This window comes from Lissotriton helveticus, chromosome 9 (assembly GCF_964261635.1).
Source record: "Lissotriton helveticus chromosome 9, aLisHel1.1, whole genome shotgun sequence".
NCBI classification, from domain to species: domain Eukaryota; kingdom Metazoa; phylum Chordata; class Amphibia; order Caudata; family Salamandridae; genus Lissotriton; species Lissotriton helveticus.
The window spans coordinates 1,154,144,417-1,154,171,020 of record NC_136070.1 but is presented as its reverse complement, the minus strand read 5'-3'; the positions used below and the strand labels follow the sequence as shown (position 1 = coordinate 1,154,171,020).

The following is a 26,604-nucleotide window of genomic DNA, read 5'->3' as shown; positions in this document are numbered from 1 at the left end:
CTTTACCGGTGAAGCGTGTGGGGCCAGTGGGATTGTTAGGAGCCCTGTGCAACAATCTCTGGAACCAATCAATCAATCAATCAATCAGAGTACTTGTAAAGTGCGCTACTTACCCGTAAGGGTCTCAAGGCGCTGAGGGGAGGGGGTGCCGCTACTGCTCGAAGAGCCAGGTCTTGAGGAGTCTTCTGAAGGCGAGTAGGTCTTGCGTCTGCCGTAGGTGGGTAGGGAGGGTGTTCCAGATCTTGGCGGCGAGGTAGGAGAAGGATCTGCCACCCGAGGTTGTTCGTTGGATGCGGGGGACAGCGGAGAGGGTGAGGCTGGCGGAGCGGAGCTGGCGGGTGGGGGTGTAGAAGCTGAGTCTGCTGTTTAGGTAGGCTGGTCCGGCGTTGTGGAGTGCTTTGTGTGCATGGGTGAGGAGCTTGAAGGTGATCCTCTTGTCGACCGGGAGCCAGTGTAGGTCTCTCAGGTGGGGGGTGATGTGGCTGTGGCGAAGGACGTTGACGATTAGTCGGGAAGAGGCGTTTTGGATGTATTGTAGTCGTCGTAGGTGTTTGGCTGGGATTCCTGCATAGAGTGCGTTGCGATAGTCCAGGCTGCTGCTGATGACGGCCTGTGTCACCATTCTTCTTGTTTTGGTCGGGATCCACTTGTAGATCCTGATGAGCATGCAGAGGGTATTGTAGCAGGAGGAGGAGACGGCGTTGACCTGTTTAGACATGGAGAGGGAGGAGTTGAGGATGAATCTTAGGTTGCGTGCATGGTCGGTGGGTGTTGGTGCTGTTCCCAGTGTGGTCGGCCACCAGGAGTCGTCCCAGGCAGGGGGGTGGGTCCGAGGATGAGGACCTCAGTCTTGTCCGAGTTCAGCTTCAGACGGCTGTTCTTCATCTAGTCGGCGACGGCCTTCATTCCCTCGTGGAGGTTGGTTTTGGCAGTGTGCGGGTCCTTGGTGAGGGAGAGGATGAGCTGGGTTCGTCGGCATAGATGATGCTGAGGTCGTGTTGGCTGACCACTTGTGCGAGGGGGGCCATGTAGACGTTGAACAGCGTCGGGCTGAGGGATGAGCCCTGGGGGACGCCGCAGATGATGTCGGTGGCCTCGGATCGGAAGGGCGGGAGGTGGACGCTCTCGGTTCTGCAGGAGAGGAATGACGTGGTCCAGTCAAGGGCCTTCTCTTGGATTCCGGCTTCTAGGAGGCGTGTCTTTAGACTGCGATGGCAGACCGTGTCGAAGGCGGCTGACAGGTCCAGGAGGATGAGGGCTGATGTTTTGCCGTTGTCTAGTTGGCGCCTGATGTCGTCTGTGGTGGCGATGAAGGTAGTCTCGGTGCTGTGGTTTTGTCTGAACCCGGACTGGGACGGGTCCAAGATGTTGTTGTCTTCCAGGTGGCGGGCCAGTTGCATGCTGACGATTTTCTCGATGACCTTCGCCGGGAGCAGGGAGATGGGCCGGAAGTTCTTGAGGTCCTTGGGGTCCACCTTGGGCTGTTTGAGGAGGGCGTTGATTTCGGCGTGTTTCCACCTTCCTGGGAATGTCGCTGTTTCGAAGGAGATATTGATGACCTTCCGTAGTTGGGGTACAATGGCAGCGTCTGCTTTGTTGAATACGTGGTGTGGGCACGGGTGTGATGGAGATCCTCAGTGGATGGAGTTCATGACCTTGCGTGTCTCGTCGTCGTTGAAGTTGGACCAGGAGGTCAGGCGGTTGGCGCTGGTGGTGTTCATAGGGGAGGTGGGGTCTGGCCTAGATGGCTAGTGAGTTGCACAGTTCTTGTGAGGGCGTTATGTCATTGGCGTTGGTGCTGGGGTTGGAGAGTTCCTTTACGATGCTTAAGAGCTCTTTGCTGTCGTGTGCGTTGTTATCCAGAAGGTCCTTGAAGGAGGATCTCTTGGCTATTCTGATGAGGTGGTGATCTCTGCGAGTGGCATCCTTGTGGGCTGCGTGGTTTTCCTGAGTGCGTTCATGGAGCCATATCATCTCCAGTTTCCCGCAGGCGCGTTTGAAGGTCTGCAGCTCATCGGTGAACCAGGTGGCTCTCTTCCTGGCATGGTTGTTGGAGGGTTTCTTGAGTGGGGCAAGCGTGTTGGCGCAGTCATCGATCCACTGTCTGAGGTTGCGGGCTGCGGCGTCTGGGTTGGCGGGGTTGGTGGATGGGTTCTGGGCGAGGGTGGTGATCAGCTGTTCTTCGGTGACTTTGATCCAGCAGCGGCGAGGCAGCTGTTGGGTGCGGTGGTGTGTGGTTGGTTTGTTGAAGGTGAAATGGATGCAGCAGTGGTCGGTCCAGTGGAGTTCGGTGGTGCGGTCGAAGGCGACGTGGGCGCCTGTGGAGAAGATGGGGTCTAGTGTGTGGCCAGCGGCGTGGGTGGGTGCGGTGACGAGTTGTCTGAGGCCGAGGTTGTCGAGGTTGACGGTCAGGGTGGCGGAGTTGGCGTCGTTGTTGTTCTCAAGGTGGAAATTCAGGTCCCCGAGGAGGATGTTGTCCATGGAGGCGAGTGCGTGGGTGCTGGCGAGGTCGGCGATGGAGTCGCTGAATTGAGCTCGGGGTCCGGGTGGTCTGTAGAGGAGTGTTCCTCTGAGGGTGGTGTTGGGGTTGTGTGGATCCAGAAGTGCAGGTGTTTAGCGGTGTTCAGGGTGTTGCCTGCGTGGGTGGCGACTTTGAGGGTGGACTTGTGGACGATGGCTATTCCTCCTCTGATTCTGTTGGCATGATCCCTGCGGGTGATCTTGTAGCCGTCTGGGATGGCTATGGCGATGTCGGGCGCCAAGGAGTCGTTCCACCAGGTCTCAGTCAGGAAGGCCACGTCTGGGGCAGAGGTGTCGAGCAGATCCCAGAGCTCGACGGCGTGTTTGCTTGCGGAGCGGGTGCTGAGGAGTATGCAGCGAAGGTGGTTGGGTCCAGTCCTTGGAGGTTTGGTGGTTGTGTCGCAGGTGAATCTGCAGGTGTGGCAGGAGAAACGTCCGTGAGTTCGTTTTGGGGCGGCTTGGAAGCAGGTGTGGTTTCGGCCGGCGTTGAGTGCATGGAGTGTGCTGGCGTGGTAGCGGAGTCTGGTGTTGTGGCGTTCGCGGGGTCATGGGGTTCTGGCGCTGGGCGCTGGGCGCGGTCCAGGCGCGATGGGCGCAGATGGGCTTGCCTTTGGCGCGCCCGCGGACTGCCCGCTGCCCGTGTCTGCTGCGCGGCCTCCATAAGAGGTGGATAGGGAGGGAGGGTTGAGGAGTGTGGCTCACTGATTAGAGCGGCAGACCCTGATGCAGAAGTCTGGCCCGGGACCAGGGTTCAATTCCCGACGCGGCAGGGTCCTGAGCCCAAAAATGTCCACGGACTCGATAATTCTCGCCTCGGTGCCTATTCTAATCATGGGGTCCCACGCTGCAACTCTGGGCAATAGTTGCTTAATCTCCACTACGGCGGCCCACCCGCTGCGGGATGCCGGGCTTTCACCCTGGGGATACCCAGTAGGGGTTATCTCACAGGGAAAAGCCAGGACGGGTTCCCAAGGCAAGCGCCTTGATGCCTTCGGGTGATACGTGCGCTATATAAGTCGCAATACATTTACATTTACATTTACGAGGGAGGAGCAGCTGGGAGGCGGGAGCGGGGTGGCCAATGGATCAGGGGTGGGGCCGCAGGGATGCAGCGGCGGGAAGGAAGGAGCAGGACACGACGGCAGGCAGCAGGGAGAACGTGGCAGGCAGCAGGAGGAACGAGGATGCTGGCGGCTGTGTGGTGGAGTGGGGAGCGACCTGCCTGCGAGCAAGGTCAAAGGTCAAAACTGATATTTGGGGAACCTTCTAAAATAAGAAATATGTTGGATGTATCAGTTAGAAGGAACATTCCAGAAAGCAAGCAATGTAGGCTTTTACTTCCCTTTGAAACTCACTTCTATATATCAATATCTGAAACAAAACATGAAGGGGTTCTTTGTTCTAATCAACTTCTGAGTGGCTTGCTATTTCAGCTCGCGCATGTCCTCATTGTTCATTTTGCCAATACTGTCTAAAACTGACCATACATTTCTAGTGTACCTGCACTGGATAATGGTATAGCCATTCAAATGTGTAAGCATGTAGCAATTGTATCTTATAGTTTGCATTCCTGCAACAACACCAAGAAACGATGAGTTACTTTACGCAATATCAATTTGGAAACTATCAAAACATTGGAGGAAACATATTGGCTTTACTAGTGTTTGGAATAATGTAAATCCGTATGGTATTGTAAAAAGTCTCAGTGCTGCATGTAACTGTTTTCTTTAGTTTGCTAAGTGTAATGTTATGATTTTTTTCATACTTTCTGTTTTTAGCAACTCGAAGGGCATCTTTTAACTTTGAATGCCTCCGTAGACAGAGCAGTCAAGATGACATACCTCTCTCCCCACCTTTTCATCAACGTACTGCTTTACCACTACATTTAATGCAGCAACAGGTAAATAAAAACGTTGTGATGAAGAACAACCTCCATATTAAAGTCTCAAAAAGGAACATACACCGAGAACTTTTCTACCCTATGACATTTGTACTGTCACTGTTTGGATTAATTTGTCAACCAGAGCAACATATTTTCATTAATGCAGTATACGGATGTATAAACACGTAGTTGCACCTCAGAAGCATGTTAATGATACCTGAAATGATAATCATTCATCTTGCATACCTGTAAAAGGCCTAGCTGCAAAATAAGCAGGCTGTCATTTTTGAGGTAGTTTGAGCAAAGTTAAAATAATTCAGTGGCTGACTAGGTAATTCAAAGCTCTATATTGAATGAACCATTATCTGCTGATTCGTACCTTAACACCACACATACCTGGCAGGAAAGATTCACAATAGTAAAACACATGAAGCAGAAAAGTTGCCAGACTTAAAATAAAGAAGCACAAAAAGGAAACAAATGAGGAGAAACCTACTCATGTTTTGCACCCAGGGTGTTAAAATTATCTTTACAACTACAAATGTATTCACAAACTATAGCTAAACACAGTGCAAGCAACAATAAATACATGGGAACTTATTTAAAAGCCCCTTGGGCCGCCATTGCATCACTTTTAATATGGGGAAAAATTGAGGTACCACCAGCGCAAGGGGTTTTGTAAATAATCCCCATGGAATGTAATCCAAGCCAATAGTATAGACCTGATGATGTACTCTGGTGGCCCTTGAAGATGGTGGTTTTGACCTTGGACGCTACTGCAGGGGCAAAGAGTCACCTAGGAAATGGCTGCCCGGTAGTTGCTGGTAATGGTGGGACAACCTGGACCCTAGCCTGTGAAAGATGTTAGCCTTGTCGGCCAGAAATTAAAAGGAAGGATGAATGTGCTAAGTGTGCTACACCAAGGAGTCTCTATCTCCCTTATCAATCAGCCCTCAGATATCATGGCAATGGAGACCCGCAGGGCTCTTCTCCCAGCCCGACAATGTTTAATGCCTATGCTGCGTGCTTATCTATTCTAATTAAGGCCTAGATTTACTAAGATTTTGAAATCTTAGTAAATATGCCCCCAAGTCTTTTGGGTTGCCAAGTTCATACATGTGCAGATTGCTCTCAACTACTTCTCAGACTGAGTAGCCCAAATACCATCAATGCAACTACATTCAAATCCTGCCTCAATGCTGTGGTAGAATGGACTATACCAATACACCCACATTCAGCTCAGACAAACTGGATCTTGGGTACTCTTGTTTCGTGGTCTGCAAAGCAGCCATATGTCACATAAATCTCCCCTCGCTGTCATGGGTGACATTTTAGCCACAGCAGACATGGCCGTCTCCACTTTTTCTCTGATATGTCAAGCTTCTTACGGCCTGACTTTTCTGTCTCATGGTATCTGACAACCCCTTATTCTCATTTGGGGAACTCCTAAATAATCAATTTCATTCAGGGGATCGCCATTGATCATCAGAAGCACTGCATAGGTCTGCCCACGTGCTGAATCAAAAAAGCACTTTATGTACAATGCAGTTATGTATGTACATATTTTCATTTCAAAAGAAGAAATTATTTTTTTTTAAACTGAAAAGTAAAATTAGGAAGCCTAATTTGGCCAACTTTTATTTTCTTTAAAAAAATATATTTATTGAATATTGTTACTTTTCTAAAAAAAAATGCTAAGAAAAACTCTATCATTAACCCTGTCAGAGAAAAATTAGATAAAGGGGGTGCAATGTAGCTAGATGGGCTACAGCCCTTTGAAGCTGTTAAGACTAATACTGCTCCTTTAAGGAAGCACATACCGCCAATACCGCAACATGTCCTAATAGTGACAGCTCCAATTCTGTTGTATGGAAACTCAGGATCCAGCAGACGAGGCAACCAATGTTTCTTTTTTTGCACCAGGGAGCAGGGAGGATTATTATAATTATAATTTTGATCCCCCGCAGAACAAATAGGATTACAGTTAAATAACTTTTCCAACACCCTCTGTGATCTCTATTGACAATTCTAAGCAGTGAATAGAGTAGAAAGCCCACACTTAGTGGTGGAATAAAAGAGTCAAAGGAAAGACCTTATTATCTACCCAAGAAAAATCTTTCAAGGAGGCTTGACCCACTTGGGCATCAACTCTAGAGTCATAATCAAGAATAGTGCCTTGAGAAAGTATGAGCTGACCTCCAGATAGCTGCTTTGCACTTTTCTGCAGTAGGGAGGTTTCTCAACAAAGCAGTAGTAATAGCTTTACCTCTTGTTGGAATGACCCAAAAGTCTACCTGCCAAGGATTTGGTGGCTTTTTGATAACATAATTAGATACATGACACAATTCATCTGGAAAGAGAGTTTTTGTAGTGGATATATCTGCCCAAACATGCCCATAATTTATAAACAACTGTTTGGATTTATGATTGTTTGTCTAGATAACATTTCAGAATCTTTCTGACGACAGTGTATGCAGAGACCTTGCTTTGAGCTGTTGCAGGAAAAGTGTATTTTTCTTCCCATTTTATGTCCCACCTCTCTTGTGGTGTTCCCAAGTGTTCCCATAGTCTCTTCATATTTCCAATACATATCTCCTTCCATGGTTTTCTATCTCCTAATTTCACAAGACTTACCGTTACTACAACTAAGACTTGAAATGTTGTGCTTTCTCTGCCAATATACTCAAATTACACAGCGTTGACAAAACGAAAGAAATGCTTCTGGCATTCCCTCTTTAAATAGTGCGTTTTGTTTCAGTGTCAGCTGGACTGCCCCCTTCAGGGTCGACATCAGACTGCATCTGTTTTATCCTCTCTTGTGAGTGTAGCACCACAAACAAAAGAAGGATGGAACCTAGCTTACTAGCAGCCAGATTCATGAAGCAAAAATCGGCTCGCAAAGGGCCAGATTCTGCGAATCTGGCCCTTTGCGAGTGCTTTTTTTGCATTTGGGATTCATCATCCCAAATGCAAAAATCGCTAATTTTGAAATCGCTAAATTGCGAGGAATTGCATTTAAGGAATCTCTATTTGAGATTCCTTAAATGCAATTCATGAACCATTTTAGATTTGCGAATTCGCAATTCTGGGCCGCTATTTACCGCGAAGTCTGACTCCGTGGTAAATAGCGAAAACTTAGAAAAATGCACTTTACTGCATTTTTCTTAGTTGTATGTTACACACACACACATGTCCTTTGGACATGTGTGTGCGCAACACCAGTGTAAATCACCATTTTAGGGGTGTTACAGGGTGTCCTTTGGACACCCTGGCACCCTTGAAATCGCATCCCTATTTGCGATTCGCTAATTGCTAATCGCAAATAGGGAGTCATTCCTTATTTGCGATTAGCAATTAGCGAATCGCAAATAAGGAAGCTGTAGAAATCGCTATAAATTTTGCGATTTCTACCTGCATCCCGTTTTGCGAGTCTTTAATAGTGATTCCTTAATAATCGCTATTAAGTACTCGCAAAAGAGGAGCATGGTGAATCTGGGGGCTAGTTTCTTTCGTGTAGCTTTAGCTTACATAGCAAAGTAAAAAGCATTTTCTGTTGCAGTAACAAATTAATTCTTATTACATTTAATTAAAAGTAGTGAAGCAATATTGTAATGTTCATTGCTTGACATATATAAAAGATAGTTCTCCAAACATATTGAAACAAATATTGTTATTTTTCCTTATTTTCAGATTATGGCTGTTGCAGGACTGGATTCCACCAAAGTTCAAAAACATTCCCCCAGTCGTTCAACGCGCTCCTGGGCCACCCCTCCAGCCACTCCAACCATCAGAGACCGAACCCCCTATTACACCCCGCTAATCCGAGTAGAAAAGGCGGAGTCAAAGGAGCAGTTGGACGGCAGCCTGTCCTCTCTGAACAGATGCTCTTGGTACTCCGACGAGACCGACATTTCATACCGGACATTTAAACCCGCCAATTTAACTGTACCAATTAACTTTGCATACAAGCAGAGCGAGAAACAAAGAAGTGCTGACAGTTTGGTAGAAGCGGTAAGTAAAAATGTTAATTGAAGTGTACATGCACTTTTAACCCATGCACGCGAGTCACTCTTTCCTCGCGCTAATCCTCTCACAAAAAGTTTGAGAAGATGATCCTTGAGTTTCTAAGGCCACAGCTTATCAGTCTTCAAACTTTAAATTCTTCCCTTTGGTGCAAAATGAGCCATCATCATGCATATTAATCAAAAATAATACAGCAATTAGGCTTAAGTCTTTTTTGCTCCACCCATTGCCTTGGGATGGGTGATGACTGCTTGTGGTATTTAGGGGCATATTTACAAGAAAATGGCAGAACTGTGCCAAATTTGGCAGCACCGTGCTCCGCCAGTTCCAAAACGCAGGGATGCGTTGTATTTACATTAATATAGTGCACTCCAATGTTTGCCCTAGCGCTAAAAATAGCTACCTAGCGCCAATGCAGGTACCCTTGCACCATGGTGCAAGGAGGCCTGCGTTGCAGGGAATGATTGTTTGGGCCTCAGTCTGGCCCCGGCTACATGTGGCATGACCAGTTGCGGCTGGTGACATTTGAAAGTGGTGAGGCATAAAGTTGTGAATGTATTGTAATTGTATTGTATTGTAATTGCATATATATAGAGATTACCACCCCTGACGAGGCGTCGAAGCGCTTTTTCGGCGGGTAGCACGCTACTCCGGGACCCATAGAGGAGTAGTGTTGAATTAGTACAGTGAAACATGCAGGTACATTTTAAGTGGTGGATAGGTTAGTCAGTTATTTGGATTTGGAATGATAGCAGAAGGATAGAGGAGGAAAAAAGGTTTGTATTCAAATAGCGCTTGTTACCCCTGATGGAGTGTTGAAACATGCTTTTCAGGAAGCCCATAAAGGATTAGTGGTGAATTAATATGGTGAAATATGAAAGTAATTTTAGTGGTGGATATTAGTCAGTTATTTGGAGTGAGAAGGATAGTGGAGGGATAAAATGGGAAGAAAGGTTTGCATTCATGTCGCACTTGTTACCCCTGATGGATGTTGAAGTGCTTTTCTGGCGAGTAGCATGCCACTCCGGAACTCATAAAGGATTAGTGTTGAAAATTTGTACAGTAAAATATGAAGTAATTTGAGTAGTGGATATGTTATTCAGTTATTTGGGTAGAGAAGGGTAGGTGGCGGGATAGTGAAGGGAAAGAGGTTTGTATTTATATAGCCCTTGCTACCCTGACGGGGTTTTTGTAGCGCACGTAGCACGCTACTCTGGAACCCATCAGGATTAGTGTTGAATTAGTATGGTGAAACATGAAAGTAATTTTAGTGGTGGATATGTTAGTCAGATATTTGGATTGAGAAGGGTTGGGGAGGGGTAGAAAAGAGGGAAGAGTTTAGAAAGGTTTGTTTTGGGGATCTGTATAGTAAAAGAGGTGTAAGATGATGCAAGGAGGGGTAGAATAGAAGAGAGTCTAGAAAGGGTTATTTTGGGGATCATAGGAGTGGTATGGGGTTTGGGGTTAAATGAGAGAGTGGATGTAGAGGATATATTGAGTGAAGTATAGGCTGAGAAAGCAGGAAGTGCATTGGAAATGCTAAATTAGAAGACAGTGATAAATATATAGATCCATAAGTACATTGAAAGGATATAAATGCATAATGGAGGTATGTATATTGGGCAGCATTTCTGGCCCTGGCCAGTCTCGAACAGGCTCAAACAGGCAACTGCCCTTGTCCTCCCCGTCCTTAACAGGCTCAAACAGGCAACTGCCCTTGTCCTCTCCGCCATTAGCCTCGACGCCCAGGCTGAGACGCCCCAACTCTGGCCTTTTATAACCCTAGTAATTGGGTGACCCCGTCAGCCAATGGGAACCCTAGCCCCAGGGCCGTTTCTACCATTAGGCAAGACTAGGCGGCCGCCTAGGGCGGCAAAAGGGAGGGGGCGGCAAAAGGGGGATTTTGTTATTTATTTGAACCTACGAAAGTAAAGCTAGGTGGCCGCCTAGTCTTGCCAAATGGTAGAAACGGTTGTGCTCCTCCTGCAACACTTCACTATGGAGATGAATGAAAACCTGATTTGTCTTTCTGCCCCACACCTCCCTTTGTTCAGCCCCTAGACTGCGACCTCAGCGCCCAGGGCACAACAATGAGCACATCCCCAGGGTCTAGGAATGATGCCAAGCTACCCGGACCCTTCGGGGCATCGTTTGCTCTTTGCAGTACTGTCAGTTTAACTGACTCCTTTATTGCTGGAAAAAGCGGAATTAAATAAGGGGTGGGTGGAATCTGCCAACCAAACTTTGCTCTCTTCTTTCTCTGCTGGGCGGTAGTTCCCACTTTTAGTTACTCTAATATTTTGGATTTCCTTGGCTCCTTTCACGAAGCGCCCTGTTGGGCTTAGTGGCGCTCGAGACGTCCCAATGTGAGAACTTTCAATTTTTTGTCACCAAGGAGCTGAAATAAAATGGATTTGGTCAACTTGGTTTAAAAAGTTATGGGGGAACTTCTCATCATCTCTGCGCAGAGTTCCAACCCGGAGGAGAGGGCGAGCATCTCCTCATGCTTGGCTACTCACGTGTGGAAGTTATCACGGTGCTAGGTCTGTGCCAGAGCTATTTCTGAACTCGTATTCATATTTTTCTTTAATTGCTCAGTACCTTTTTGAAGACATTGTTGGAAGGTTGAGCAGAGTAACTGCGTGCCGATTGCCTCTTATCCTGTAACCTTTACGCATTTCATTACTGGTAACTGGTTAATGGCTTAACAACTGAATGATTAGAGATTTTCACTTAAGTTGGCTTCATCTTTAACATGCCTTGAACTATTCAAAGGAGTTATTGTTCTCTTTCGGATTTCTGGGTTGAAATATTTGCAGCTCAGGGAACTTTGCGCCTGTTGTCATAATAATAGGCTGTTCGTGCCTGATAAAAATGAATGTGTCCTCATGATGTAACGTAACTTGTGCTTGTGTAAAGCGCTCTGGTACCCGATACTTTTGGGTCAAGTTAGCGATATATAAAACTCTGTAAAAAAAAATTAAAAAAGAACTGACCACTAGCCTAGTGTCATGCCCAATACCGTCAATCGGTAGTGACTTTTTAGGCCAACGTCAATGTCCACGCTGGCATTTTTTAACCAGTGGTTACCCTGTTAAAAATATGACTACAAATCCCAGAATGCAGTTCACAGGTGGCCGCAAACCCAGGATTGGTTAAAGGTGTTCCACCACATGGAACCCCTTGTAAACTATGGTGAAGTGTGCATTCTGCCTGCTCAAATTCTGGTCAGGATTATTCTTATAGCGGTACCACGCACAAGCTTGTCAATAACTTTTATTCACAGTGCCAAGAAGCAGTTCATTCTGTGTTGTACGCCAAACTTTATTAACGTCTTGCCATAGTCTCTGATTAGCGCAGATTTGAGCATCATGAACTATAATCTCCCTGACATAGAAATCTTTTAATTGTTGTGATCAGCCTCTATTAAATGGATACAATGGTAGATGATAACTATTTTAGGTGCCTCAGTGAAAGAAAAAAAACAAACATGGTAAAACCACTAGGTCTGGCCTTGGAAGATGGAGCAAGGTATTATTTTTGTTGTTTCTGGTTTTGAAAACGAGGTGCACTGGACGCCTCATGGTATTTAAACAAAAGGATCTATTGGGCATCGGTGTACATAGTTCTGTGAGTGTATGGCTACCGTAACGGTCTGGCCTGGGCCTTTCGTTGAGGTCGTTTGCTGGACTGACTGTTGTGATCGTGTTTCCTGATAGTAAATGGAAGGGTTTGGCAGTAGAGGGTGTGCCTCTCTAGCCTGGATGACATGGGGAGAGAATGATGGTAGTAAAAGGGAGGGGGTGGCATTTTTCAATTCTCGCCTAGGGTGGCAAAACACCTAGAAACGCCCCTGCCTAGCCCTAACACTATACAGCATTCAAAATGTTGCTGTAGCTCCCGGATTTCTCTGCAGACACAATCAATCCCACCTCTACCCATGGGGAACTCCTTGTGCGCGTACAGCTCTCTCTGGTGTTCATGATTTGCATTTTTTTCGCTGCCCGCATTACCCCCGGACATCTCAACGTAAAAACAATTGTGTTTGCAGTGGTGAGAAATATTCAACCCTCCTATTTTCCTTTAATTAGGAAGGATAATAGAATGGGATGGGAAAAAAGGAGTGATGATTGTGTCAGCAGACTTGAGGGAGCATTAGTGTTGAGATGTATGGGGAGAGTATTACTAAAGCTGTTGGGAAAGGGGTCTTTCTCCTTTCTGCTTCAAAAATCTTGCTTTCATTTAGTCCCCAAACAAACTCACCTACTTCCTTCTAACACTGGGAGCTTGAGTCTAGTCTGTGCTTCAACACAACGGCAACAGCATAGGTCCTGTATAACATTTAGTGCCAGTGTAAGTGGGCATGGTGAAGGACTTTTGAGTGGAGGGGACTCATCAGAGTAAGTGACTATCTCCTGCTGGCCTTCTTACATTTTAACTAGGAGTGGGTCTCTTGTCATACTGTGATGACCCTTCCAGTTTGCCAAACCAGATGTGCTGGAATTGCTTTAACCCCGCGGTTGTTTGTTTGGATGTGTATCATGTGTGGTTTTAATCCTGCGAAATCCATTATATATACTGTTTTAGAAGCCATATTACTTAAAGGGGTTTAACATTTCCACACTTGGGCTTAATTAAGATGGGCTATAATCTGCTCTTGTAAAGTTCATTCATCAGTGCCAGGGTCAGGTGTAGATTTGTGGTGACAGAAGTGCCAGTTAGAAGGTCACAGAGGGAACCTAGCTTCAAAATCAGAAATTATTAATAGAATTTGATATGATTGCAGAAGTGCATAGGGGCCCATTGAAACTCCTCCCACTATGCACATATCAAACAGCAACTAAAATTATGGTGAGAATGTGTCCTTAAGGCTGTTTTTACATACTTTGTGGGTTGGAACTATGGGCTGGTTTTGGGCTAATACTAGTCCACGTTGGGCTGAATTTGGGTTTGACGTTGGACAGCTTTGGACTTGGGATGGATCCCAAAATCTGGCAACACTGGTGGGAACTACAACCGCAGGCGGGTACTCGCAGACTCATAGCCTTAGGACATTGTGGAGGAGTGTGGCTCACTGATTAGAGCGGCAGACCCTGATGCAGAGGTCTGGCCCGGGACCAGGGTTCAATTCCCGTCGCGGCAGGGTCTTGAGCTCAAATGTCCGCGGACCTGATAATTCTCGGCACAGTGCCTACTCTAATCATGGGGTCCCACGCTGCAACTCTGGGCAATAGCTTGCTTAGTCTCCACACCGGCCCTAATCGCTAAGGATGCCTGGCTTCACCAGGGGGTGCCCAGGAGTTGGCCGCCTCACAGGAACAGGCCAGGACGGGTTCCTCAGCGGTTTATTCAGCGCGGGGACACACTGGTAAGTGTAACCATGCGCTTTATAAGCTTCAGAATTACAATTACATTCCAGGCATGTGGCATCTGTGAGGCAGCAGGGATGTTTGTGAAAGTGTCTGCTTCGTTGGGGGGGTGATTCTTTGCTGCACTTAAGTGTTGTGCCAACACAATGCCACTAGGTGGCGCCGCAAGCACTGCAGAAGGCCGCGGCAATTTTCATCCAGCTGCATTGCTCAGCGGCGATGTGGGCTTAAATTGAAGTCTTTCTCCCCAGATAGCAGGGTGCTGCGACTGACTATCTGCGCACCTCACGCTACCTGATGGCCTCAGCACCAGTATCTCTCATGTGCCTTATTGGGCTGGCGTTCCACACTCCTCCTCACCTGGACATAAAGGCGGCAGGCAGGGGCACCTTGAGGGCGTCTCAGCAAGCAGGGAAACGTGCTTTAACCCCTTCGACGCTCATGACGAGCTCAGCTCGTCATGAGGTACACCTCTCGTACACTCATGACGAGCTGAGCTCGTCATGAACCGCGGGTTTTAGCATTCTTCAGCGCACCACGGTAAATCTGCACTGCGTTGATGGGGTTAAACAGTCTCAGTCTCTGCCGTACCTCGAGGGGTATCCTGGGCTCATTCACTAGTCAACGGGGACTCTTCCATATCATGCTGTCCTCCTGTTCAGGCTGCCACTAAGCAGGCAGGCGGCAGCTGGAGCATCAGACTGCGGGAGACAATCAGTCCCTTCTCTCTCTCTAAAGGCCGGTCTGTTTACATAGGGCATATACTGGAACCCTAGAACGTGTCCAGCAGATCACTACAATTATTACATTATTCCGGCCAAATCTCACTAAATGCCGGCAAGTTTATCTTGTACAAATGAAAATACTTTTAACCATGAATTCTATGAATCCTGTTGGAGAAACATGCCTGCCCTTCCCTGCAGCACTCGTGGCGAGCCAGGCTAAAGACTCTTGTATAGTAAAGTGATTTAAAGTGGAAACATTGACCTTGCTGTTCAGCATGGTAATAATAATAATCCACATTTGTAAAGCGCACAATCACCCGTAAGGGTCTCTAGGCGCTGGGGGCCGTCGGGAAGATTAAGCAAGCTATTGCCCAGAGTCACATGGTGCGGGGCTAATCTGCCACCGGTGCCGGGATCGATCCGTGATCCCCAGATTCCAGGGTCAATCCCCCTAGCCGCGGCACCACACCTCTTCCCCACGGCCCCACACCTCTTCCTGCTTCCAACTAATTCCTCATGAGACAAAAGAGCCCAACTGAGGACACACGGACTGTCTGCTGCAAAGACCATGAGCCCTGCCAAAAAGGGATTTATGAATTCTAACAGAAGGGAAATCCATCAACCATTTGTTTATTTAATCATGGCCTCTTGGTTGTTTTCGCTTTTTTATTGAAGAGAGCTATATTGTGGCGTTATCCCATTTTCAGTTTAAGAAACACTGATAGAGACTATTCAGAGCACTGCAAGTGCATGACATTTCTCATATCTTTCCTCCCACACAAAGGGCCTTTCCCAATGGTCCATGGTCAGATGTGCCTACAAGGAGGCAGAGCATGAATCCATGACAATGCCCTGAATGTGCAAATACAACATTCAATTAAAAATGCAATAATTATTATGGTGTTTTTAGTAGCATTTCAGCATTTTCGAAGGAAGAGGCGGACAAGTATTTAAGTGCTACAATTCCGTCTGATAGCTAAATGCTTTTATACAGTACAAATACATTCATGGTAAGAAAACAATGCAGGCATATTGAAATGTCTCATTAAGTAGATAAGAGTATGTGTCTTCCTGGTGCTCGATCAAATGATTACATGTACCTTAGAAAGAAAGTGAAAATTCGGAAACTCACGGTATTTATTGAGCAAAAATTCTGTCTCTTTCCTTTTGATAAGCCCATTGCATTATCAGCCTTCAAGCTATTCAATGTATTTATTTATTTAATGCAATTTTCTATAGAGCGAACATTACCCAAAGGTGTCTGAGTGCTTTACAAAAGAACCAGTTGCGATACATAAGGATTTAGGATTACATGAGTTACATAAAAGATACAAACAGGAAAAAATATTGCAAATGTACAAGTTGTAAAGTCACACAGGGAAGAGATACAAATAGAAAAAATTGCAAATGTACAAGTTGTAAAGTCACTCAAGGAAGAGATACAAATGGATAAACTCTAAGAATCATATAGGAATGGTAGTGAATACAAAGGTCTACTACATATACTAGTGGTTAGAGTTATCTCTATATACACATATATACAAATAGTAGATTTTGTCAGGATTCCATTTTACCAGCAATTCGGCTTGGACAATATATATCACATATTTACAGAGTGAAAAGAGAAAATAAATAAATAAATACATAAAATTAAAATAAAAAGGGGTAGAGAGCGGTATGTGGGGGAGAAGAGTTGGAGGCTGAGATTGGTGAGAGGAGAGAGGGGACCTGAGGGGGAGAAAGAGATAAGGCAGTCCAGCGTAAGTGAAATGTCTGAAGGTCAGCAGGATGGAATCCAAGGGACCAAAGGAAAGGACAAGAATCAACAAAATGGCTGACCCGGGTCGTGGGCATAAATGGAAACCATTTCAACATGGCAAGATGCACCCAGGGCAAGAGCGTCAACAGGAGAGGGTCCCAAAATGTCGGGGCGCACACGAGTTCCAGTCCAAAAGTTACAAGGGCCAAGTCCAAAGAAAACCAGGGAGCCGACCCAACAGAGGAAGAACAAGAGGGGAAAAGGAGCCAGACAGTCAAAAGGAGGAGCATCTTCAGTATTTGCACCTTCTTCCACCACTGCTGCACACACATGATCCCTGGTCTAAATGCTCCCATGCTCCTGTACTGGGCACCACAGCCCACCCGTGTCATTAGCTGGAGGGATGTTAAAATAAATCCCCAGGTCTCCACCAAGCTTTCACGCTCGATAAAAAGCTGATGTCTATCTTGGCTCTCCCAGCGGGGCGTTAGCGGCTTCGTCATATGTAGGGGGTGAGCGCTGTAATTAAAATTCTCTCCCGGTCGTGTAACCTGTCCGCTGTGGCCACGGGCCCCCATCTACACACTGCTGTCGGGCCACACAGGCGGGTGGAGGCTGCAGATCCGGCGATCATGGGCTGCACCAGCTACGGGCGCCCGCCGGGGAAGATGAAAGGGCAGCAGTTTTTAAGGTGATGTTCAGGTTCAGTTTTAAGTAACTTAAATAGGCTAGGATAGGATGATGTGCCAAAGTCAGAGAGATTGAAGCACCTTTATTATGACAGTGTTAATCGAATAATCACTTATATTACACAAAACATTAGAAAAAGACCAACACATAAAATAGGGAGGAAGAGTAGACCTCACGTCCAGATTTGAAGTGAGTGACTCACTGCGCATTTACTGCTCTCTTTTAAGGGAAAAAGGTTGTAAATTAAGAGAGGGGTATTCCAGTGATCTATAAGCATATCTCACCTAAAAGTCTTGGGTACATTTACGAAGTTCATGAAGCAGTTGAAGATCACAAAAGTCCAAAAATCTGGGAAACGAAGAATGCCTTAGGAAAATAAAGGCTCTAAGACACTTTTTGTCTCAGTAAAACCTCTAAACAAATGTGAAAAAATGTAATACCCAATCAGCTTTGCTGTTAAATTCTTCCATCGTCTGCGTCTTATATTTATACGACTTTCTACCCAGCTTGAGCATCCTTCTTGCCAAAGGTTGTAGCTGAGCTTCATTGTATGTAGATGATCTCGCTTTCATCTTTTTTCCCATTCCCAGTCCCTTCAACAACTATTGGACCATTCTTCAATCAGGACCTTATAGGGTCTAGTGTGAAAAGCTGTTTGGAAGCAAACAATTTCATGACAGGAAACACTGTTCATCAGTGAAGTCCACGTGCTGGCAAACAAGGATCCCCAATGGTATCAGAACTCACTCAAGGAGTCTTGTAAACGTCTTAGTAGAATACCGTGGTCATTGACATCTGTCAAGCTGCTACTTGGTCATCTTCTCAGACTTCCATCTAGCGTTTCTAGAAGCAAAGGCAGAGTCAGAGTTTTACAGGACCTTTCAGAATTCTATGGTCACTAGTTAACATGGACTAGCTGCCTCCTATGTAACGCTAAGAAGTGGTTCATGATAAAGAGGAACTTGTGGGAAGGAATATCCATTAGAAGAAATATTTACTTACCTTTAGTAGCGTTCTTTCTGATGAATGTGTGATCTTACATCAGATTCCTCTTTGTAAATTATGTCAACTTCTTGCACCACACACTTTAAACACTCAGCACTCGGTTTTAACCCCTCTTCTTGTTCACGCACTTTCAATTCATGAGGTTTCACTAAAACTAACGCTTACTCCACCTTTCTTCATGGAGCGCAACCTGAGTTTTAGAAATATTTTTGAATGGGTAGTAAAAAATTGATTTTTAGCAATTTTTGTATCTGGATGTCTGTTGTTACTCAATACTGTTTGTATTTATATAGTTATCCTTTTTATTAACCCCTTCGGTGCTCGTGACAAGACAAGCTCATCAAGAGTCATGATGGAGCTGTGCTCATGACGACCTGGTCTCATCATAACGGCGCTGCTCCGCCCGCGAGCGGTTAATTCCCCACCTGTGCGGGCAAATTAATCAGTGAGCGGGGTCGTGACGAGACCAGGCTGTCATGGGCACAGCTCCACCATGACTCATGGCGACCTGGCCTCGTCACGAGTACCGCAGCGCCGCACTCAGCCCCCCCGCCCTCTGGAGGAATTACCCCCGCAGGGAAGGGGTTAACTAAACTCTAAAATTGAGATTGACATTGATTCCTCATTGCCCTTCCGCTGCACCTCTGCCGAGGGACTGTTAGTTTTCCTCTTAAGTTCACTTCTCAAATGAACATGACCGGAGTCTAAATGGAGCACTGGTCTTTCAGCACCAGACGTACCAGTGACCCTTTCGCAGGGTGGTAAATGCAGCCATGTTATCTGAAGCCAAAACTGTACTGAGAAGATTGAACCAGCTACAGGGACAAGACGTCATACACCGGCCCTTGTGACTATTTGAATGCCAACAGAAGTTTGTCACTGTGTTTTGTGACACACCTCCCAACATAATAATAATCATAGTAACACAAATATTAGCAAGAACATTAATTCATTTCTTTTATATAGTGCGTCGTACAGCAATTCTGCTTTTTCTAAGCACTGTAATTAACAAATGTCACTATTACCTAAATAGTTGGAACTCAATGTAAGTGTCCTGAATGAGCTATAGCTACAATCATACATCCTTAGCTGTGTGGAACCAGCCTTTCTCCATACAGAACCCCACAGGGACCACCATACACTTTGCCTCTTAACTGACTGGAACCTCTCACCGCACCGTTACCCTCTAGGCAGTTTCCTTTTCTGCTCAGTGAGATCACATGCATCTCAGACGCCCATTTCTAGTCCATTGTGCTTGCATGTTTAGGTTCATACCAAATCGTTGCTGTCACTATATAGAAGATTTTATAAAGTTGACTCCACACAATGAGGTTCTTCTTTTCAAGTGTATTTGTATTACAACCCCCGAGACAACACATACACATCTGCTGCTGCCTCAACACTCTTCTCACTCTCTGCCAGAGCTACCGTTCAGAATCTTACAACGATTAGAACTCTATGCAGAATGTGTACAGACATGCCCACAAGAAATACATCTTTCAAGGTAAACAAGAATACATGTAACAGAAGATCCATTCATTGGGGGGTCTCACAGTTGTGTTATTGGAAACACTCTACCTGAGGCTAGGACATGCCATAGTCACAGCACTAACAGACACTTTACATGTAAAAATGCTTGACCAGCACATAACATTGCAGGACAGCACAGTTCCTGCAGCATCCGCTACCATACCCATAGGAACCTTACCACAAACATAAACAATTATCCTTTTCACTACACGGCTTACTGACGCTATTCTTGAAAGTGTGATAGACATGCAGCATATGTTAACCAATAAAAGAGAGTTGTCATACACTCACAGGGAGAGAGGGTATTATTTGACTACGATATTTTTCCTATGTTTAGCAAAAAGTTTGCTTATTTCTTATAATAATACCGTTTGTGGTTTTAACCAGCACAGTGCCAGCTCTCACTAAGATGCTGGAAGGGAGAAGTGCCGATGGGAGTACATAAACCAAAAGCATGTTTCTTTATAACCTCTGCTATAGAAAAGAATTCTAGATTGACATAGTTGTATCTACGTCCCTAACTCAAAATGAAAATGTTCATTACGGAACTAAAAGGAGTGTACATGTCCCTGAGTTGCACTTTAATCCAATGTAAGTAAGTAAAAGTCTTATATAGCACATGAATGCCGAGGCGTCTTGGCACTGAGAAAAGCAGGTAGCCGGGCGAGGACAGGAAGGGCTAGATCACTGTATTGGAGGGAAAAGCCAGGTTTTAGCCTGGCTCCTAAACTGCGATCATGATGGTATCAGCCTAATATTGAGTGGGAGTTCATTTCAAAGCTTAGAGAAAGAATAAGAGCCACCATAACTGTTTTTCTTAAATCTTCAGGTAAAAAAGGTAGAATTTTCCGAAGTGTGTTTAGAAGGAAATATCAGGCTGATGTCAACTGATTGATCTCCCGGGAAAGATTGAGCTGGGCGTCACATAAGAAGCCAAGGTTTTTCACTTTGGTGGCCTGTGCCGGGTCAGACCTAGCTGCTACTGGCCACCAAGCTTGGGACCAAATGGGAGGACTATAGCCAAATTCCATGACCTCTGTCTTGGATGCGTTTAATTTTAGGTAATTATTATGCATCCATTCCATAATGTGGCCAAGACAGCTGTGAAATTTGTACGCCATCATTTCTGCCTTTGATGTAATGGCGATAATAATTTGTGTGTCTTCGGCATATGACACTAACATGAAGCCGTGGCCTTTAATTAGTTTGGCCAACGGGGTCACGTAAATATTAAAAAGCGTTGGAAAAAGTGCTGATCCTTGCGGCACTCGCCCAGGAAAATACCATTTGTCTGATTCTAGGTAGTTCCAACACACTCTCTGTTCTCTAGCCTCTAGTTCCTGGTATTTACCGTGAACCTCTGACTGAAAGAAGGTGGCCATTTTATCACACAGTGCATGATCTGGAGTAACATAACATAACATAACATCCTCACAACGTTCAAGGTGAAAGTTGAAGCACCTGAATATAGTGAACATGGGGAAATCTGAGCATGATTCTAACACGGCCTGAGGTGCATGGGAGAATGAGGATTTGGGCCCAGGCTGTCCATAGAGGAGCAGACCTGGAAAGGTTATCCTATTCCTGTTTTGATGTTAAATATCATAGCTTCTGCACCTGGTAGCGAACCAGATTCAGAGGTAATTTTAAACTCCGACCTATAGATAATAGCAATTCCCCCGCCATTTGGCCCAAACTGGGCTTGCTGCCAAGCGAGTAGCCCACTGGTAGGAATATCACCTAATCCGGTTCTGATGACGCAGTGGCCCAGGTTTCAGTAAGAAATACAATGTCAGTGTTTGAAGCAAATACTCTAATTAATATTTGTGTGTTTGATAGCAGATCTGGCATTAGGTAGTCATGTCATGAGGAGCATGCTTAAATTATAGGGTGGTGACTATGTTGTTGACTGTGGAACCTAAACAATACCGTTTTATCTCCACTTTGACTTAATGCTCAATCCTGAGCGAATAAGTTCTGAGTTGATGTCCCTTTACCCCATTTCCCTACTCTGCCAAAGTTAGGAGCAATTCAGTTTTAATCTAGGCTTTGCCATGAGGAGGCAGGTCACCTCCTAATTATAGATCACTTTTCCCCAGCTACTGCCAAGCGTTGAGGTGCGTAAAGACCAAGAATTGCTGCCATTACCAAAAGGTTACCATAGCAATTTGGTTCACTGGGCATTGGAACATGGTGCCCAAATAAGAACTTGGCAGCCAATGTGAAAAAAGCATTTGCAATGCAACCGGTCTCGACTTTGGGACCTCTTAAGTATTTATCCATGCAGCAAAATTATATTGGGTAATGCTAACCAGACAGGGGAGCTGGGTGGGGGTTGGCAAGTTTTGAAGCCACTGCAGCATTTAAACAGTTCATGTGCGCTTATAACTGCCACACCAAAGCTGTCATTTCTTACACATTGCACTGTGTCGGTGACTGGTCGCGATAGTCACATGATGGTGGCATCTGAGAGGCCAAAAGGGCATGTCAGGTACACGATCACTGGTGTATGCATGATTTATTCATTACGGGAGGCATGTCTGTGCAAAGACTGGAGTACAGAATAAGCGTTGCTTATGGGGCTAATGCTCTGTAGGAACAGGATGGGCTGTAATTCGAATACAGCACCTCCGTAGTAACAGGATGAGTCGCAATTTAAATACAGAACCTGCATTGTAACAGGATGGTTCGTAATTCGAATGCATCACCTCCATAGTAACAGGACAGGTTGTAATTCAAATACAGCACCTCCCTGGTAACAAGATGGTTTGTAGTTGTAATTTGAATAGAGCACCTCTGTAGTAACAGGGTGGGGTGTAATTCGAATACAGCCCTGTCAGGGCGCTTACTTTTCCACACGATTGTACATGGAGATTTTAGGATTGTTAATGTTATACACACACATTTCTTGTATTATGCTGCACTGTAATTTTAACAGGGAATTTGAACTTTGTTATTTCGTACTGCATTGTTTGTAGTGTTGGGTATAGAGGAATAAAAAAATATGGGCGAGGTAAGTATTTTATTTTAAAAAATAAAACACACACACATTCACTGTAAATAGTTTGTTAAAGTTACCGTTAACGTAGCTTATACCCTATTATTTATCTGTACCAAAAAAATCTGAAACTTACTGAAAACTAAAAAAGGGAAAATGTTATAGTTCCAATGTAATACAGACAAGGAATGGATTCCAGAGTCTGGAATCCAGACACTGGAAGTCAATCTTGTTCCAATACTGGTGTGAATGAACAGGTTGGCATGGGGGCATAATGTTAGGTGAAGAGGGCAGAGTAATCGTAAATTCTATCAGCTTGTGATCTGACCAGGGCTTTGATGGAGCTGCTGGGGCTAACTGATCTGCCCAAGAGTAAAGGTAGTTAAAGTTAAAGACTTATCACTGGCACTCTTTATCTGGGGCAGAATGGTCAGTCTAGGTGGGTATTCTGGTAAAGTATGGGGACCCCCAAAGAGATGTCAGGGACCGCATCATCTTTAAGTCAGATTTCTGTGATAAAACCTAGGTCCCAATAATGGTCTAAAATTAAGTTGTGAATATCATTACTATGCTTGACTGAATAATGGGCCTTGCAGAGAGTGCATCGAGGTGTAGTTGTAGGGTGGACTAGAGACCTTGTGAAAGGAGTGGCATGGGCCTGTAGCATCAAAGTGATTCACAGATTTGAGTCTTGGTTCTCTGGCAGGACAGGGACTCAGTGTGTTGGCAGAGTGCTGTGTGTAGAGAAGAGGCAGAGGGGTAGCCATCAGAGGTAATTGAATGAATAGTGTGATATGGAGTAGCAGGAACGAGGAAATCAGAAATCAAATTGAAAGAAGCTAAACATGAAGAATCAAGGTTGTTTCTATTGGAATACCGACGAGTCATCACAATTTTCCTGCTTACCTGAATGGCGTGATCAACAGCATTCTTGGTCTTGTGTCCAGTCGAGTCAGAGAAGGGCCCAGATTTGTTTGTCCAGCAACGGGTCCAGAGTGCATTCTAGCTGCAATCGTTAATACATAGCCCAGCCAAACAGAGGGTGACCGGAGAATCAAGGTTGCGAGGCAAACCCATGAACAAGCTAATAGAGTGTGAAGAAAGAATGCATAGGCCGGAGACCAATTAGAGCAGTATGGAGCCCAATGTTCGAGCAGCTTCAATGAAAATTATAAGTTAAAAGAAAAGTGAATAAATTAACACGTAATATAAAAACAACACAAGCTTATGGACAGGAACTACTATAACAGACCAAAATAACTCCTAGTGAATAGCGGGTCTAGCAACCCAAACATACAAGCAAAAAAATAAATAAACCAACATAAGATAGATTGATAGTAAGAGCAGTATTTCCTACCAGTCAGTGCACATTGACATCGGTTTATGTGCTAAAATCTTTCAAGATTTAAGCCTCCATAGAAACGCAGAGATATCAGGAAGTTTGTATCTGTTTCTGTGGCGCTGCTGCTGCAATGGTGACCTGGTGCTTCCTGTATTTGTGGCGCACATGGCTCCATAGCAGAGCTGTCACTCTCTACGACTGTGCCACTGCCAGTACCAGGCACCTGCCTCTGGGTTTCGACTGACAGTAAGTGCGTTTATCTTAATGTCACACCCTTCTTTGTTGTCATGTCATCCAGACAGTTCGCACACTGAATCTGATTGGCGTCTGGGATGAATGTGGTAATATTGTTATATAAGTTAGTGCTTTATTTAACCATGTGTAAAGAAACACACCTCACTGCTTTCGGGCTTAATAAGACGCTTTTAGCAATGAGAAATTATCTTTACGGTGATTTTATGTCAGACGTTTGGAAGGAAATATAATATATATGTGTAATTCTAGTTGGCATTAGACAAAAGTCCTAAAATTAGTTGGTTCCCGCATCTCTTATGAGTATTAAATGTAAAAAGCCAAAAAAACTGTGTATGCACTTATATTGACAAGTCTCGATATATTTTTGTGACATTACTTAGACGGCCGCCGCCATCCTCTTCTTTTAAAGCATGTTCTGATTTTGAGATAATGCTTAACGTAGTCATCTAAGCAGTCTAATGTATGAGACCTCATCCTTATTCTAACTTGTATTTTTCAGGTATTAATATCGGAAGGACTAGGACGGTACGCGAAGGATCCAAAATTTGTTTCTGCAACGAAGCACGAGATAGCTGACGCTTGTGACATGACTATTGATGAGATGGAAAGTGCAGCTAGCAATCTTCTCAATGGAACAATTCAAAATGGGACAAATGGGGACATGTTTCCCATTTTAAATAGGCAAGATTTGGAACTTCAAGACTTTGGTCCAGGTTATAGCGACGAAGAACCTGAGCCTGTGAAATACGAAGAAGATTTAGCTGATGAAATGATATGCATTACAGCATTATAGCATTTAGGAATACTTACAGCTATGATTTATTACACATAACTGAAGTGCCTCACTGCCAGTAGATGCCAGGCACATGAATGAAAGGCAAATCAGGCTTTGGTAAGGATGAGGTCACCTCTCCAAAGAGCTAGAGAAGTGGATCAGCAAAAGTCTGCAGATTGATGACAGCGAGCTGCATTAAACTCTTTGCTGCAGACTTAAAGTATCCTCCAACAGAAGTGGCTCAAGTTAACCAGAGGGATGCTGACCATGTTTAACGCAGAGAACCAAAGAAGCATTCAGAGGTGCAATATGGTGCCTGGATTTCAAGTATATCTTAGTGCGCTTTATAATGGAGAAGGTGGTTTTCCATAACAGGTCAAGGATGCTTGGGCGGTATTGAGGAAGAGGATTGACACTTTTAATGGGTGATGACAATCAAAAAGACCATGATGTTAACTCCGTCATCAGTCAGATATCAACATATTTATTGTGTTAAGCATATCTGTTCTTAGTTATTTTAATTTTTGGCCAGGCAACTAGTCTCAGCTCTTCAAAAAATATTAAGTCAAATGCCACATCCAGAAACTAATTGTTACAGAAAATACAAACTATTTCTGTCATTCGTAATACCGGTTTACATAATGAAATATCAACGAGATAGTCTGTTTTGTGACTATCGGTAAGGGCAAAATACACTGGAGTAATTGCATTTTTAACAATGCTTGTAGCCAGGTAAGCTTTGAATTAGATAGTTAGATTCACATAATAGGTCTGATGTAAATGATCTGTATTATACAATATTTTGTAAAGAGATGTTCTATATTTTGTAATTATGGTACTGTACTTGAACAAGAGCAATATTTATGGATTTAGATTGAAATACGCATTCACAAGATGATTTGAGGTATAGATATTTTTGACCAATTGGCGCTTTAGTATCAAGTCGGAAGAGAGCCAACTAATCTCTCTTTGAAACCGAGATTTCAATTGAATAATACAACCCATTTTGTAAGATGTCTCAAATCACTACAGTATATCTTGATGAGATATGCAATTATGCCACTTCAACTGCAAAAAAGAGTTGACTAAAATCATTTGAATAAAATGTGCGATTACATTTGAATTAGTCTACTCTTACTATTTTTTGGTGGTTTCCAATGTTTACATATTGAATATGATATTTATGTCTGTGGCATTTATAAACTCACCTAGTGTAAACATCATACAGTTAGCACCGGACAGAAAACTACAATAACTCTATACAAAAGTACATGTTTCTGAAATGTTGTGTTACTTCCTTGTTGCTTCGGCATATCTACAGTGTAAAAAGATATAAATCAGAATGGTGATAAAGTACTTGTCTTTGTCTTGGGCAAAAACTGTATCAAATTACCCTTGTAGCCCGGAAAACACTTATAATATCACAAGTGCAGCTATAAACGATAGGTAAGATGCTATATAGCATGTGCAGTGACTAAGGTGCCACAGATTGAATTTCTCTTCATCTTATCTCAATATTAACCTCCTTCACAAAATACTCCACCCTGGAGCTGCTGTTTCTCGTTGGTTTCCTACTGCATGGCACCAACAGTGGTGTGGTCAACTGAAAAACACTCATTTACAAGAGCCTTTACACTCATTTACACGCACTTCATTTACAAAAACTGATGCAGCGCTGCGTCAGAAAAACTTGTGCTGTGTTACGTCAGCTTAAAACGCCATGGATGCTCC

The 26,604-nt window shown here is 44.5% G+C and overlaps 1 protein-coding gene across 2 annotated transcripts in view; it reads left to right on the top strand.

Moving 5' to 3' along the window:
• Positions 1 to 25,992, top strand: part of CACNA1D (calcium voltage-gated channel subunit alpha1 D) — a 1,365,963-nt gene extending 1,339,971 nt beyond the window's left edge. The window contains exons 45-47 of one of the 2 annotated variants that reach the window (XM_078661595.1): positions 4,299 to 4,420; positions 8,093 to 8,413; positions 24,598 to 25,992. In XM_078661595.1, the coding sequence (XP_078517721.1) occupies positions 4,299 to 4,420; positions 8,093 to 8,413; positions 24,598 to 24,891 (737 nt within the window). In that variant the 3' untranslated portion in view covers positions 24,892 to 25,992. The remainder of the gene's footprint in view (positions 1 to 4,298; positions 4,421 to 8,092; positions 8,414 to 24,597) is intronic. The other variant, XM_078661596.1, reaches the window with a different exon arrangement.
• Positions 25,993 to 26,604: the final 612 nt, after the last annotated feature.